This window comes from Zootoca vivipara, chromosome 10, assembly GCF_963506605.1.
Source record: "Zootoca vivipara chromosome 10, rZooViv1.1, whole genome shotgun sequence".
In the NCBI taxonomy this organism is placed as follows: domain Eukaryota; kingdom Metazoa; phylum Chordata; class Lepidosauria; order Squamata; family Lacertidae; genus Zootoca; species Zootoca vivipara.
Genome location: NC_083285.1, coordinates 56772790 through 56789950, shown reverse-complemented (window position 1 = coordinate 56789950; position 17161 = coordinate 56772790). Strand labels below are relative to the sequence as shown.

The 17161-nt window shown below is 47.3% G+C and overlaps 1 protein-coding gene across 4 annotated transcripts in view; it reads left to right on the top strand.

The window, feature by feature from the left end:
* LOC132592775 (aldo-keto reductase family 1 member C3-like) overlaps positions 1–17161 on the top strand; it is a 51264-nt gene that overhangs the window by 21634 nt on the left and 12469 nt on the right. The window contains exon 2 of one of the 4 annotated variants that reach the window (XM_060280009.1): positions 7813–15385. In XM_060280009.1, the coding sequence (XP_060135992.1) occupies positions 15333–15385 (53 nt within the window). In that variant the 5' untranslated portion in view covers positions 7813–15332. Of the gene's footprint in view, positions 1–595; positions 15386–17161 lie in introns of those variants that run through there. The other 3 variants (XR_009558298.1, XM_060280011.1, XM_060280010.1) reach the window with 3 other exon arrangements.

Genomic DNA, 17161 nt, shown 5'->3' with positions numbered 1-17161 from the left:
CCTGAAATGACTTCTGACCATGTTATACGCATGCATTCTATCCTCTGGAATCTGTAACAATATTCAAAACGCCCTCGCTGAAATCATTTGTTGCTACTTGATGTCTCCCATCAGCCACTGCTTTGTGTAACCTGAACCCTCCAGTAGAGGCTGATTCTGTGGATACTCTTACTTTTAATCTGCATTCAGGGTGATCCCACGGCTGGTTTGGGAAGCGTTGTGCACATGGCGCCATATTCCACTCAGAACACCCAGCTTCATTGGGTTAACAGATGTCTCCACATATTTCATTTATTTTGTTTCTGAACATATATGTTTTCATTTCAATAATACGGCCTGAAGAAAAGGTTTGCATAGCTTTTAGGCTTGTTTTCCTACCGGTATGTCTAACATTTACTAATCTAACAAAGAGGTGAAGTGATGAAAAAGTGCAATAGGCCTCTGCATTGCTTTATTGGAACATGAAGAAGAAGAAGAAGAAGAAGAAGAAGAAGAAGAAGAAGAAGAAGAAGAAGGAGGAGGAGGAGGAGGAGGAGGAGGAGGAGGAGGAGGAGGAGGAGGAGGAGGAGGAGGAGGAGGAGGAGGAGATCCTTTGTGTGTTCTTCCGGCACTTGGAACACCCTTCAGCCCTTCAGAAGACAGCTATTATTTATCCTATGAAAGCAATGCTGCTAAGTCAACAAAGCCACTTCCGTGCTTTTGCCGGAGGTGGAATTGTGGGCAGCCCGACGAGCCCATTGCGTGGGGGCTGCAGTTTCAGCCCCCACGCAATGGAAGCCTCCAACTGCGTCACCCACGCCCCTGTCCAATAGGGACGAGGGGGCGGGGCCGCAGCGCTTAAACCCCCCCGCGTGCCAGAACTCGGTCTCTTTATTCCAGTTCGCCGGAGCGAACAGAAGCACTCGTCTCAGCGCTCGTTTTTCCTTTGCTTCGTGGCTTTGCTTTATTTTTAGGTCCCCTTTTCTTGTTTCCCCCACCTTGTCCCTCTTTTTCTCCCTTCCTTTCCAGGTCTTGCCTCGTAGGCGCGTTGGGGGCTTCCTCCGCTCATCAGCTCTTCCTCCGCTCATCAGCTGTTCCTGGCAACCGCGTCTTCAGCGCCAGTCAGCTGTTTTCGGGTCTGAGGCTCCCGCAGCCTTCAGGAGCCTCACAGCCGCGGCGGAGCCTGGGCGCCAGCAACGGAGGAGCGCTAGCCAGCTGTATCCGGGCCCCAAGGCTCCCACAGCCTCCAGGAGCCTCTTAGCCGCGGCGGAGCATCGGCGCCTGCAACAGAGGGAACTGCGTCTTTAGCGCCAGTCAGCTGTTTGGGTCCGAAGCTCCCGCAGCCTTCAGGAGCTTCACAGTCGCGGCGGAGCCTGAGCGCCAGCAACAAGGAAGCGCCAGCCAGCTGTGTCTGCATTAAAGGCACTGCAGTGAAGCCGGTTATCTGGCCATTGAGTCGAGGCGGCTGCCTCCTCTCTCTGCCCTCGTGCAAGGACCTTCCTGAACATCGCCGTGTGGTCGGGTGAGCAATACCATTGGGTCTCCCTCCCCCATTTAGCTTCTCGAGCTTCCTTTCTTCCCCCCCCCCACCTTGCAAGCAGCTCCCCCGTTTAGTTTAGGCTCCTTGTGCATTTTCTCCTTTAGTCAGTCCCCAGCTCCCTCATCCCCCCCGTAGATTTAAAAAATAAATGAATAAATAAATAAAAATTTTAATTAGAGTCAGCCTAAGGCCCTATTCCCGGTGTTTTTCTTTTGCTCAAAGGAAGGCATTTGTGAGTGGCCAGGTGGGTCCTGTGGCAGCCATCTTAAGTGTGGCCACGTGGGTCTGTTGACGGCCGCCATTTTGAGAGGGTCTCCTCTAACAAGCCCGGCAGCCATTTTGAGTGTGGTTACAAGCCCGGCAGCCATTTTGAGTGTGGCCCGGCTGATGGTCGCCATTTTGGAGGGCCTCTTTTTCAGTGCAAATCAGGCAGCCATTTTAAGTGTGGCAACGTGCTCTGGCAGTCGCCATTTTTTAGGGGTTTCCTCTTCATTTAAGCCCGGCAGCCATTTTGAGTGAGGCTCCAGGGTTACTTGCTATAGCAACAGTCCCACGTTAGCCATTACCGGTACCATTCCTCAGCTGCTATTGTGATATTACAAGTTCAATCTATTGTATTGCGTGTGCCTTTGCGGGTTGCTTTGTGCCAGTTTGCTTTCTTGGGGGGAAGGGGAAGGGTAACCGGTCCCTTCTTGTGGTACATCCAGTGCGTAGATCGGATTACTGGTTTAACTGCTTGTTCCTGCTCTGGGATTGAGCCCTGCTATTTAGGTTAATTAGGTTACTTAAGGAATTGGTTGGTGGATCTGATCTGTGTGTTGACCGGTCCCCTCTTATGGTGGCTCACAGTGCTTAAATTCGATTACTGGTTTACCGTGCTTGTACCTACTGATAGATTGATCCCTGCTACGTAAATTATTGCTGATAACTGCGAATAATAATAATAATAATAATAATAATAATAATAAGTCATTGCTAATAACAAGTTGGTGATTGACTAGCAGGGCATTTAACAATAGATATCTGACTCCCCTCCTAAATAAAACAGGGGTGATATTCGGGCAAATTAGAGGTGGTTTATTGGGGTTTTTCTCTTATAACAATTGTCTAAAGTCTTTTGACCATGGCTTCCAAAGGCAAGCAGGGCTCGGCCAAAAACCTGGCAGCTAAAGTGAACCCTAAGGCGTTCACCCAGGCTGTTAATGCGTTGCAATCCATTTGCGGCCAGCTGGGCCCTCTCTGCAGCACGCTGGTTCCATTAGCCGAGAGCTTGCAGGATGAGTCTCTACCTAATTCGCAAGATTGCGTGGCAGATACCCAGTTTGAGGATCAGGATGGGCCGTCCACTTCCGCATCCTTGTTCTCTACCTCCACCTCGGGTGGGGCCAGTGACAGGGCACCGGAGCCGCGGACCCGGTTGCAAAAGGCACGCTCCAACACTCCCAGCCAGCAATCGGTGGCCTCAGGGTCTCCGGCGCCTGGCTCCCTCAGTGGGGCGGCCCAGTCTGTTCCAGGTCAACAGGGGACCCAGCCCGCGGCAGCTGCGGCGCAGCAAGGGGCGCGGGTGCGCGATTCGACCACGGACGACGAGGCGGCAGGGCGCGCAGCGGGCGGAGACACGGAGTCGCGGGATGGAGAAGACCGTCGCCAGGGTGGAAAGGCGAAGAAGAAGTCTGAGAAACGTAAGAGGAGCAGAAGGGACGACTCGGACGACGACACAGGTACGTCCTCGGATTCGGAGTGCGACATCCCAATGGAGGATTATTGGGGTGTGGGGGAAGACCAGATGGGTTTTCCTCTCTGGGTGCACAAGAGGAGGGCCAGCACCCATCGTAAATCTTTTAGGGGTACGCTGGAGTGGCGCGATGGTGCGTTGGTCCCCGACGAAAAGTATGCCACAAATTCGGACACAGATATCCTTTTGGGGTCTCACCTGTCAGACAAGAAGAGAGAGAAAATTTTAAATGGGGATTATATTGATGTATTCACCATTCTTCCCCTGACTCAGATGATGGGAAAAGGGGAAAAGCGTCGTGATTACAGGGGTCGGCATTATAGAACGCCTAGGGCCGACCGCACTTTTGAAAATTGGTTAGAGGGCATACACATTTGGGCGGCCGTGATCTCCGCGGCATATCCAAAGCGGGCGGTGCACCTATTTGCATACATGGCCGACGTCAGGTTGGCTCACAAGATGGCGGGGGAGACGGCAGCTCTGAACTACGACGAAGACTTCCGCAGGAATGCTTCAAAAAATCCAAAAAACGCGTTGGGACCAACGGCACCAACACTACTGGAGTAACCATGTAGTGCCGTATGTTGAGAAAAAACAAACTGACCCCCCGAAAACAGGCAGGTTCGAGCCCAAAAAAGACCCGCGGCGCAGGGTTTGTTGGGAGTTCAATAAGGGCCTCTGCCAAAGGCCTAACTGCAAATACACTCACGAGTGTGAGAAGTGCCTTGGTCAACATCCGGGGGTATCCTGCTTCAAGGGGAAGCAGTCCTTTCAGGGGGCCAAGGGCAATTCCCACCAGGGCCCCAGATACACCCCCCCCCCGGTGCCTCCCACGGAGCAACCTCAGGACAGAATAGATTCTAACTGTTCTCTTGCCATGGCCTACTCCCCTGTAAAACTGACCCCCTTAAAAATATTGCTAGCCCTATACCCTAACAGGTCTGCTGCAGTGTACCTTGAGGAAGGGTTCTCTTCAGGTTTTCGCATCCCCGTTCGGATCCCACCTTCCACAACTGACCCACAAAATCAGAAGTCTGTTAGGGAGCGCCCCGACATAGCCATCAGGAAAATAAATAAGGAACTATCGGCAGGGCGGGTTGCGGGCCCATTTTTAATTCCACCTATAGCCGACCTTCACATTTCCCCGCTAGGCATAGTTCCGAAAAAGGCCCCAGGTGAATTTAGGTTAATCCATAATCTTTCCCACCCAAAGGGTAGCTCAGTTAATGACGGGATCCCGCAGGAGCTTTGTACGGTAAAGTACGCCTCCTTTGAACACGCTGTGAAGCTGGTTCGCCAGTTTGGCAAGGGGGCCATGATGGCGAAGTGCAATATTGAATCGGCCTTCCGCCTCCTTCCTGTACACCCCCACGATTACAAATGGTTGGGTTTTAGGTTCAGGGGCGCTTATTTCATCGACAAAGCTATGCCCATGGGATGTTCCGTCGCATGTTCGGCCTTTGAAACATTTAGCACATTCCTGGATTGGGCCCTTCGCGCTAAAACTGGTCTGTCGGGTGTCACGCATTATCTAGACGACTTCCTTTTCGTGGGAGGAGCACACAGTGATGACTGCGCAGGTCTCATGGAGGCCTTCGCCTCCCTCACGAGTGAGCTGGGGGTACCGCTAGCAGCTGATAAAACTGAAGGGCCCGTTTCTCGATTGACGTACTTAGGTATCGAACTGGATACGGTAGCGCAAACCTCGCGTTTACCGGCGGAAAAACTTACAGCCCTTAAGGAGTTAATTAGACAGCTCATTCCTCGCAAAAAAGTCACGTTAAGACAAATACAATCACTACTAGGGCATCTTAATTTCGCTTGCAGAGTAATTTCACCAGGGCGCCCCTTTTGCCTGAGGGTCGCCAGGCTCACTGTAGGGCTAACCCGACCTTTCCATAGGGCACGTCTGCCAAAAGGGGTCAAAGCGGACCTTGTGAACTGGCTGACCTTCCTAGAACACTACAATGGCGTATCTTTATGGCAGGATAACATTACTCTACGTTCAGACTTTCAGATCCATTCAGACGCAGCAGGCGCATTGGGTTTCGGGGTATATTTCAAAGGGAGATGGTGTGCTGAACCTTGGCCTCCCAGCTGGAAAAACACAGATATTACTCGGGATTTAACATTTTTAGAATTCTTTCCCATAGTGGTAGCAGTGCATCTTTGGTCGGACGACTTCAGGAACCGGAGAGTCTGCTTCAACACGGACAATCAAGCAGTAGTCAGTGTACTTACCAGGCAATCGTCGCGCTCGGGAAGGGTGTCGGCCCTCCTACGTCATTTTGTGCTGCGTAGTCTCGAGTTAAATATGCACTTCTCAGCCAAATTCGTGCCGGGGCAGAATAATAATATCGCAGATGCTTTGTCTCGTTTCCAGATGGACCGCTTCCTCTCATTAGCACCAGATGCGCAGCAGTGTCCAGAGAGGTTCCCGGAACACCTATGGAACCTTGGGAATGAGAAATCCTAAAGGGAGTATTTGCTTCCGTGGCCCCCGCCACCCTCAGCTCCTACAAGCGGGCATGGGCAGACTTCCTTGCCTTCCGGCAGAAGGGCGCTGGTGTGCGCCTCAAGGGGCCACCAACCCCTGAGGAGGTTATGCAATACGTGGTGCACCTCAGAGGGCTGGGTCGCGCCGCCAAGACGCTGGGCATCCACACTGCAGCTATCACCTTTTTCTCGAAATCTCTCTATCTCACCGACCCTTGCGATAACTTCCATTTGCGTAGAGCAATGGAAGGCTGGCATAGGCTGCAGCCTCCCGTTGCTGATTCCAGGCGGCCCATCACGTTCGACATGCTTACCCAATTCCATAAGCAATTGAGAACCCTTTGTTGGTCCAAATTCGAAGCACGGCTGTTTTCAGCAGCTTTTTCGTTAGCTTACTTCGGGGCCCTTAGGGTTGGCGAGGTGGTGTGTGAGGACCACCCTGATGGGATCACCCGGGGTATATTATTACAGGATCTATCACTGTCCGACTCCCAAGCTCTCGTTCACGTCCGCCATTCAAAGACGGACCAGAAGGGGCGCTGCAGGTCCTTGTCCAGTGAAGGACACCAGACGGTATCTTTACCTCCGACCGCCGGGACCCGGCCCATTACTCGTTCACCATGATGGTGCTAGGCTTACCCGTCAGCAATTTACCAGGGTACTTCGCAAAGCCATTGCATCTTGCGGGTACAACCCCACTGAATTTTCTGCCCATTCCTTTAGAATAGGCGCTGCTACTTCTGCCATGCACCTAGGCTTGTCATCAGAAAGGATCCAGGAGATGGGGAGGTGGAAGTCGAACGCCTACAAAAGGTACATTCGCACGTAGGTCGATTCTGGTAGCAGTGCTGACCCCGGCCTTTTCATCTCTATTTTTCAGGCTACCATTTCATCCGGGTTTGGATAGCAGGGCACAGTATAGTGCATTGGGCCCAGAGAAGGGCAATCGAAGTTGGTCTGGGAAGCGGGCTCGGCCTCCCAGAAAATGTTGAGGTGTCCTGGATATCCAGAAGGGGCATGCTGTGGAGCGAGTTGCTACCGATCATCCAAGCCCGGGCTACTTCACTTGGCCCCCCAGATTTTCTGATTGTGCAGCTCGGTGAAAACGACCTAGCTTACCGCAACGCGGTCAATCTGAAGTTACATATATGCAAGGATTTTGATGTTATGATGGACAGTTTTCCGGGGATGACGATACTGTGGTCCTCCTTGCTGGAGAGGCGCTGTTGGCGTGATGGACGTTGCCCAAAAGCCTTGAACAAATCCAGGAGGCTTTTGAACTCATTCGTGGCCCGCAGAGTGTTATCATTGAATGGCCGGGTTATACAGCACCCCACTTTGAAACGATGTGAAGCAGCCCTCTATCGTGATGATGGCGTTCACCTTTCTCCTATCGGGAATGACACCTGGCTACAGAACGTGATTGCTGGCATAAGAGATGTCCTGTATGAGGTAGATCTTAATTAGGTGAATAAGAGAGTAGGGTCACACTCCCTCGGTAAATAATTAATTAATGATTTGATATCTGATATAACAAATTAACTGAGTACTAAACTACTAATTAGGGTTACGCTAAAATAACTGTTTTGGTTATTATAACATGTGAGCGGATTGGCGGCGAGCCTGGGGGGGCTCGAGTGGCGGTTAGGCGTTGGAAATTTGCATAACAATAAGATGGAGGAGGGGCAGATTGCGTCATCACCTGCCCAAATTTGGAGAAGTAATTCCGTTAAAGGATTCCGGGGGCGAGGCTTGGTCCAGAGCCGGGAGTCGCCAGGGCCGTAAGGCACGCCCCGTACGGTGGCCACAGGAGGATCTGCATCGCCGGGTTCCTTCTGGTGGTTAACTTCTCACGGACTTCAACACACGGGTTGGAGTCGGATTTAGTCTGATAGGTTCCAACGCCTAAGCCAATTCCGCTCAACATGCATAATTAATAAAGTTGTGGCCTGAACCACCCAATTTAACCCTTAAATTCCGTGTCACGAGTCATTATTACACTGATCGGAGGGACTTGCTACACAAGGAAATTGCTGGTGTACCAGAGGACATTCTGCTGAAGGTTTATCGGGTCCTCCCTAACAAGAGGGCACGTGTTGCGGTGGGACCTGGCAACCAGTCCCTGTGTGGTGAGTGGGAACATTGGAGTGGCCACAACACCCTATTGGTGGTCCCTCGATCTTGGGAGCAATTGGACTTGAGGGACGTCAATCAAAGCGATTGAAGGACCACTGTTTAACCGCTGCACGTGTCCCTGAGCTTCCTCTTTCGGGCTCAGTGCATCGGAACACCTGCCCACCTCTTCCTATATTTTGGAGGAGGACGAAATTGACATGAATGGATTCGACCTCCTGACACTCCCTGCTTTCCCCTCCTTGAAAGGAGGCTGTCCCAAATGTGGTCTTGTAATTGGTAACTCGTTTAAGTTACATACCAAACATACTTTAGTACAGGTTTTATCTGGGCTGATATCCGGGGGAAAGGTTTCATGGCTAATTTCCAATGTTTACCTCCCTCCAGGAGGTTTGTCCCTTGAACTTCGCTCTAGATGGGAAATACTAGGAGACCATCTATTATCATGCCGCGTCAAGTATCCCAATACTCAATCCTTAATTGGAGGGGATTTTAATGCCCGTACCGCAGCCAACTGGGAATCCTTGAATAAAGCCAAATGGTGAGTTGACCCATGTCTTGACAACTATGAACTGGAACACGCCATAGGGAGAACCTCTAAAGACTCCAGAGTAAACGAGGCTAGAGTGCTTCTCTATCAAATGGCCATCTGTCTATCAAATGGCCATCTGAACGGCAGGTGCCCCCCAGATGTACCGGGGGAGTACACCCATCTAGGCATAAAATCCAACAGCCATGGGTGGCACACCATAAGTACGCCAGTGAAAAAGCATCCCAAAGCTCTAAGGTTTTGTCGTGATTCTTTTACACTAAGGGTGGCAGGTACATCCCAGCAGCTCTTGAGGTATTCCAAGCAAAACCTCAAGACAGATTTTCGCTGTTCCATCATGCGCACCAAATGCGGCTTTACGCCTCGAAGCCAACCTTCTATCTGTCGAAACACGGACTTGGCAAAGAACACTTAAATACTGGCTCCGTCTAAATCTAAATCCACCTGGGCTATTGCCTCTAGTCACACGGGATGTACACAAAGGCGCATGGGCAAAGGCTGTGCACCAAAAACTCCTCTCATGTGGCCTGCACGCACAGCATTTACTCATAATGGGCCCATCCAAGGCAAACAGCCTCATATACCAGCGCCTGAAGAACATTGAACAACAAAACAATATGGCCATTATTAAGAAATTTAGTGCATGGTATATCCGTCTTCCACCTTCCCACATGGACTTCCGGTCACCATACCTGTCCAACCTAACCATCCCAAAATACAGACGAGCCTTCACACTGGCCAGACTGGACATGCTACCCTCCGCCGTCCTTGAAGGTCGATTCTCAAAAACACCATACCAGAATCGACTATGTCCCTGCGGAGTTGGCAGCGTGGAGACTGTATCACATGTACTCCTGTCCTGTCCCCTATATAAAGACCTCAGGGATGAGATCATCACACCTCTGATATCCGCCATTTCGGGCCGCCCATCCGAGGATATACTGTTTTTCCTCCTGGCAGACCAGACTGCCCAGACAACAGAGAAGGTAGCCAGATTTACTGAGAGGGCCATGAGACTGAGGGCCGCCAGCTGAAGGACAATAGCGCCGCCTGTGTGAACATATAATTAAGATCTCATCTGTTCCATTTTAATTGTGTTATGCTGAATCCCAAGACAGCACATTTTATTGTTTTATATAGCATTTTTCTTTTTTCTTTCCTTTTTACCAGGTTATGTAATATGAATCCTTTGTTGCAATGGCCTGTAGGCCATGCAAATAAATAAAGTTTTACTTACAAATCCAACAGCATATTACGGTAGATTACCTCTTGATTTTGAGGGATTTGTTCCTGAATGTCTCTTCCTTTAAGGTCGACAATATACAATCTAGCGATCACCTCCCCTTAGTAGCCACATTCTCTCTGGATTGGCATTCAGTCGAGCACAGACATCCAATCCGAATAGATTCCAACGTTCCGACTGGAGTGAGAGGAATAAATTGGTCTAAGGTCCAAGTCCAATTGTACTTGGACGTTTATCAAAAATCGGTGTGCAGCTAACTGATACAGCTTCTGATTCCCATGACCCCAATGTACTATTGGGGCTGTTTAATCATTTTATGGTGGATCTTACTCCCTTCTTTACGATACCTCCCTAAGCGGTAAATCGCAGACAGTATAACTCTGGTGCCCCTTGGTACGATTCTCAGTGTAAACAAGCAAGAACCCTTTTGCGCTCAATTTACAACAAGTACAAGGTCTCAGGTGCTACCAACCTGCCAGTTACATATTTTCAAGCCAAAACGGCCTATAAACAGGCCCAGACAAAGGCTAAACGCACCTGGCAATCGTATCGCCGGCAGGCTTTAATTGCAGCATCCAAATCGCATAGATCACGTGAATTTGGGTCACTAATTAATAGAAGAGTGAGAAGATACTCCCTGGCCGTTATCCCTGCTCCTACTTGGGAGCAGTTCTTGAGGAAGTGCTTCTCACAGGTGGACGCACCATCTGCCTGCTTGGAGCACCTGTTTTGCCATCTACCCATTTCGCCACCTAGACTTGATATGTCAACTGAAAGTGGGTAAGGCTCCCGGGCCCGATTGGTCCCAGCGGAGGCCATTAAGTCACATCCTGAGTGGTGGGCTGGAATTCTGGCCAAAGTTTTCGATGCTATAAACACCACAGATCTCATTCCCAAGTCATGGAATTATTATCCCAATTCACAAAAAAGGATCCACCGCTAACCCCACGAACTATCGTAACATTAGTCTACTTTCAATCCTAGGGAAAATCTATGCCTGCTTTCTGCTGTCCAACTTGACCCAGTGGTTGGAAAAGTCCAACTTAATTGGTCATGAACAAGCAGGTTTTAGACCCAATTGCTCCACAACAGACCACGCTATAATTCTTTACCATCTTGCACTGAAATACTCTACCCCTAGTCGGGGCCATCTATGTGCTGCCTTTATCGACTTGAGGGCAGCTTTTAACAGCATCCCCAGAAACACCTTATGGGTGAAACTCGCTACCTGGGGCATTGACAGAAGACTACTATGGCTTATGATTCAATTGCATGAGGGATCAGTTGCCAGAGTGAGACTAACTCCAGCAGGTGAACTCATGAATTTGGTGCCTATAAATAAGGGAGTCCGCCAAGGCTGCATACTAGCTCCCTATCTCTTTAATTTGTATATAAGTGATATGAGAAAACCCCTAATCGAGTCACTCGTCAATATTCATGCCCCCCGCCTTGCGGATTATCGCTGCCCACTGCTTCAGTATGCAGACGACGCAGTAATTCTTTCCTATTCTCGAGTTGGCCTAAATAGAGCACTGAAGATCTTTGTTTCCTATTGTCAAACCAATCAGTTAACCATCAACCATTCTAAATCCAAAATAATGATTTTCTCCAGAAGCCGAAAACAATACAAGTGGAAGCTCGATGGAGCAACAGTGGAACAAGTTTCCAAATTCCAATATTTAAGCATATTTTTTCAACAAAACTTGAGATGGAAAGCACAAATTCAATATCTCCTCAATAAAGCAGTTTCACAGCAGATGATGTTATATGCATGCATTTTATCCTCTGGAATCTGTAACAATATTCAAAATGGCCTTGCTGAAATCATTTGTTGCTACTTGTCTCCCACACAGCCACTGTGTTATGTAACTTGAATCCTCCAGTAAGGGCTGATTCTGTGGACACTCTTCCTTTTAATCTGCATTTAGGGCGATCCTGCCAACCTAGCAGTTCGAAAGCACGTCAAAATGCAAGTAGATAAATAGGAACCGCTACAGCGGGAAGGTAAACGGCATTTCCATGTTCTGCTTCGGTTTGCCAGAAGTGGCTTTGTCATGCTGGCCACATGACCTGGAAGCTGTACGCCGGCTCCCTCGACCAATAATGTGAGATGAGCGTGCAACCCCAGAGTCGGTCACAACTGGACCTAATGGTCAGGGGTCCCTTTACCTTTACCTAGGGTGATCCCATGGCTGCTTTGGGAAGCGTTGTGCACATTCCACTCAGAACACCCAGCTTCATTGGGTTAACAGATGCCTCCACATATTTCATTTATTATTTTGTTTCTGAGCAAATGTGTTTTCATTTCAATACAACAACCTGAAGAAATGGCCTGCATAGCTTTTAGGTTTGCTTTTCCTATGTCTAACATTTACTAATCTAACAAAGAGGTGAAGTTTCTTGATTGAAGATTGCAATAAGCCTCTGCATTGCCTTATTGGAACGCTAATAATAATAATAATAATAATAATAATAATAATAATAATAATAATAATACAGCTATAATGCTGCTAAGTCAACAATGAAAGCTTCTGGTGTACCAAAGGACATTCTGCAGAAAATCACTGATAAAAAGTTGGCCATAGGTTATTTATCCTCTGAAAGCAATGCTAGAACATTCTGCCGAAAGTTACTGATAAAAAGTTGGCCATAGGTTTCCCTGCCCTCCTAATCCTAAGAATGGACAGATACAGAAAGAGATTAAGGCATTGCAAGTACAATTTTCTCAGCTAATAAATCAAGAGATAGAATCTAAAATTAAATGGATGAAACAAAAATCGTTTGAATCAGCAAATAAATGTGGAAAATTATTGGCATGGCAATTGAAAAAAAGACAGAAGTCAAACACCATTACAAATCTTGTGCAAGAAGGGAAACATCTGGAGCACCCGACAGAGATTAGAAAATGCTTTCAAAAATATTTCAAACAACTGTACAAACAAGAAAGGCAAGATAAAGATGAGGTGGAGCAATTCATGGACAAACATGGACTGCAAAAAATCCCGGAAGACAAGAAATCCCTACTTTCGCAACAGATATCTACACAAGAAGTGGAACAAGCTATACAACAAATGCATCTGGGCAAGACCCCAGGACCGGATGGACTTACTGCCACATATTATAAAACAATGAAGGACTGGATAGTCCAACCCTTGAAAGACTTATGTAATGAAATTTTGAACGGAGGAGACGCCCCCCGAGTCTTGGAAAGAGGCCTATATCACACTGATACCTAAACCGGACATGGATAGAACGCAAGTAAAGAATTATCGCCCAATCTCCTTGTTGAACGTGGATTACAAAATATTTGCCAGTATTTTGGCTTCTAGATTGAAAAAGGCCTTAGGAGATTTTATCCACAAAGATCAAGCCGGCTTTTTGCCAGGGAGACATATGAAGGATAATATAAGGAATGTGGTGGACATTTTGGAGATGTTAGAACAGAAAATAAACAAAAAAGCTGTGCTGATGTTTATTGATGCAGAGAAGGCCTTTGACAATATTTCTTGGCTATTTCTAAAAAGTAACTTAGAAAAAATGGAGGTGGGCCAAAACTTTCTGAATGGAGTAAATGTGATCTATTCAGAGCAAAGAGCAAAGATAATTGTTAATAATATGGTTTCAGAAGACATTAGAATTGAAAAGGGTACAAGACAAGGGTGTCCCCTCTCCCCCCTGCTTTTTATATCGGTTCTGGAAGTCTTGCTCGACAGGATTAGAAAGGAGGAAAGGAGGAAATAAAAGGAGTGACTGTAGGGAAGAAACAATATAAACTTAAAGCCTTTGCAGATGATCTTGTTCTGACATTACAAGATCCAGAGTCCAGTGTTCAAAGGGCTCTGGAAGTACTTCAAGAATTTGGAAAGGTAACAGGTTTTAAATTGAATAAATCAAAAACCAAAGTATTAGATAAGAATTTGGATAGTAAGGAAAAAGAAAAATTGCAAGAAGCAACTGGCTTATTTTTTGTTAAGAAAGTAAAGTACCTTGGTGTTAATATGATGGCAAAAAATTTGAATCTATTTAAGGACAATTATGTGAAAATGTGGAATGAAGTTAAAAGACTTAGAAATCTGGACTAATTTGAAACTTTCTCTGTTGGGCCGTATAGCTACTGTTAAAATGAATGTATTGCCAAAGATGTTGTTTTTATTTCAATCGTTGCCAATAATTGAGAAGTTGGATTGTTTTAAAGAATGGCAAAAGGTTTTATCGAAGTTTATATGCCAAGGGAAAAAGCCAATAATTAAATATAAGATACTTACTGATGATAAACAGAGAGGAGGCTTTTCCCTGCCGGATTTAAAGATTTATTATGAAGCAGCTACCTTCTGCTGGATGAAGGATTGGTTTCTGTTGGAAAATTCAGATATTCTGGATTTAGAAGGTTACGATAATGTTTACGGTTGGCATGCATATTTATGGTATGACAAAGTGAAGGCCCACAGAGGCTTCAAAACGCATATAATTAGAAAATCTCTGTATAGTGTTTGGTCCAGGTATAAAGATTTGTTAGAAAGAAAAACACCTAAATGGATATCTCCATTGGAGGCCAAGGTTCGTAAAAGAGTAAATATGGAACCCAGTTGGCTGAAGGATAGAGATTTGTTGATTCAAGAAGGAGAACAACTTAAGTTAAAGACTTATGAGGAGTTGAAATGTAAATTAGACGATTGGCTCCAATACCACCAGATAAATGAAGTTTTCAAAATGGATAAATTAATTGGTTTTCAATCAGAGAGGTCAAAGTTGGAAACAGAATTGTTAGAACCTAAGACAAGATGTGAGATGATAGTTAAAAGATAATATATATAAGGTAATTAAAATGATATAGAATTTGCTAATTATAAATTAATCAAAGGACCACAGGGAGGGAAACCCGAGGGGGTCCCTATAGACAATGTGAAGGGATTAAGGAACAAACAATTTGATTTTGTGTTTTTATTTTTTATTTTTTGTAGTGTTATTATTGTTGTGTTTTGTCTGTTTTCTGTGCTTTTTTCTTTTTGTATTCTGGAAAACCTTAATAAAAATATTATTTTTAAAAAAGGTTTCCCTTCTCTCTCATTTCTTCAGGGTATTTAAGCATTCCCCTCCTATTGTGCCAACAGAAGACATTTTACAAAGCTACAGGTCCCAGCATCTTTAACAAATCTCAGTTCCCAGGATTCTTTGGGGAATGTCATGCACATCAAATGTGTTTTACATGTGCTGGCAAAATGAACACAGCCAGAGGCAGTTTTGGATCTTATTCATACGGTCCTTTCTTTCCTTACATCCTTTGTGTGTTCTTCTGGCGCTTGGAACACCCTTCAGCCCATCAGAAAACAGCTATTAATAATCCTGTGAAAGCAATGTTGCTAAGTCAACAAGGAAACAGCTGGTTTACCAAAGGACATTCTAATGAAGTTTACTGATAAAAAGTAGGTCATAGTTTTCCCTGCCCTTCTATCTCATTTGTTCAGGGCATTTGCTTAGACACTCCCCTCCTATCATGCCAACAGAAGACATTTCATTGGAAACACGAGCTTCATTTTTCTCACTCGAGTTTTCCCTTTCACCACAAGTGTGTTGTTCAGTTTCAGCCTGGAGCAAAGAACTGAGCAAGCACAGAAGCAGAAAATGGCACTTAGCAAAGACCGTGGCATTACAATGAATGATGGGAACAAAATCCCCATACTGGGGTTTGGAACCTATTCCCCAGACGCTGTAAGTAAAACATTTAACTCTCTTGTTGTTATGTATTAGTGTATATAGTTTTCCCTCAGGTCCTCAGGTCCTTGTCAGTTGTTTTAGGGGGGAACTTTAGGAGGGAACTTTGAATTATGTTTGATACATTGTTTGAGCCAGCCTCTATAAAAGCAGGCCGGCTCAGCAATGCAGTTCAGTTCTGTTCCAGCTTCCAAATGAAGAGCTGCTTTTGGAGAGATTCCTGTGTCGTCTGCTATGCTTACCCACTATTTTATACTGGCAACGAAGGTGGGATGGAAGAACAGCAGAAAACAGCCAGAATCAGACATGCAATGAGCTGATCACTGAGCTAAATCGCTGAGCGAAATCACATTCAGAGCTGACCGTTCTGGCTAGAGCACTGTGCGCCCTCCATCGCCATCCACGTAGGCATCGGAACCATGGCTTCATTCGTGCCTCTACCGCTGTTCACACCAGCCTCTGAATCATGGGATACGTACCTTGCTCGGTTCGCTTGCTTCCTCCAAGCAAATGCTGGCAGCGGTGTCTGATGAGCGGAAGCGGGGTCTCTTCCTCAGTCTGTGCGGCCCCGAGGTATTCGAGACAGCCCGGGCCTTGGTTGCACCTCTAGCCGTCGAGGAAGCGCCATGGGACACGCTCAAAGAGAAGCTCCGTAACAACTATGTGCCCAAGCCGTCCAAAATTGCTGCCTGTCATGCGTTCTACCACCGAGATCAGACAGAGGGTGAGTCGATCAACAACTACATTGCTGCGCTTCAAAGGGCCGCCCTGCACTGCCAATTCCAAGATGAAGACGACGACGTGCACCAAACCAAGCGAGAGCGCAGAAAATTTAAATCAAAGCCCAGAGACCAATCAGCTTGTGCCGGTTGTGGAGGCCGCCATGCCCGCGCTAAGTGCCGATTCAGGGACGCCATCTGTTGGCGGTGTTCAAAAAAAGGACACATCGAGAAGGTATGCCGGTCAGCTCCGTCTGACATGCCCCCTTCACCATTTCGCAAGGCCAAGTCTTCACTCTGGTCCAACAATGAAAGCTGTTTTGCACTAACCAACTGCCACTGCGCGTCAGGAACCGCGATTGGACAAGCCAATTCACTGACACAACACAAGCTACACATCACTGTGATCATCGAAGGAGCTCCATGTGATATGGAGATTGACACCGGGTCTGCCATGTCCATCCTGGAACACACACAAAAGACTTCTGCCCAGGCTGTCGAAAAGGCAACTTGACCAGCACCGTGTACATCTCAGAGACTACCAGGGAAATGACATTCCCGTAGTAGGCGTCGGCCGGTTCCGGGTTGCCTTCAAGGAATTCTCGGGCCTGCTCTGACTGGTGGTGGTTGAAGGTCCACGTCCTAGCCTCCTAGGGCTAGAATGGTTTGATGCCCTCGGCATGGAAGTCACCGGCATCAACAGCATCTCCAACGCTGAAACAGAGGCCCTCATCAAAGACTTTGCTGAGGTTTTTGATGGCACCCTGGGCCAATACACGGGCACGCCCATATCTTTCAGCTTGGATCCACAAGTCGCCCCCATCAGACTTAAGCCATGCCGGGTTCCGTTCGCCCTCAAAGCTAAGGTGGATGAACAGCTGGACAAGTTGATCGCCCAGGGCGTCTTGGAGCCAGTGGATCATGCCAAGTGGGAGACTCCCATTGTTACACCAGTCAAGCCAGACGGGTCGGTGAGAATATGCGCTGATTACAAGTGCACAATCAACAAGGCGCTTCAGCAGCACGCTTACCCGGTTCCCGTCGTCCAGCACCT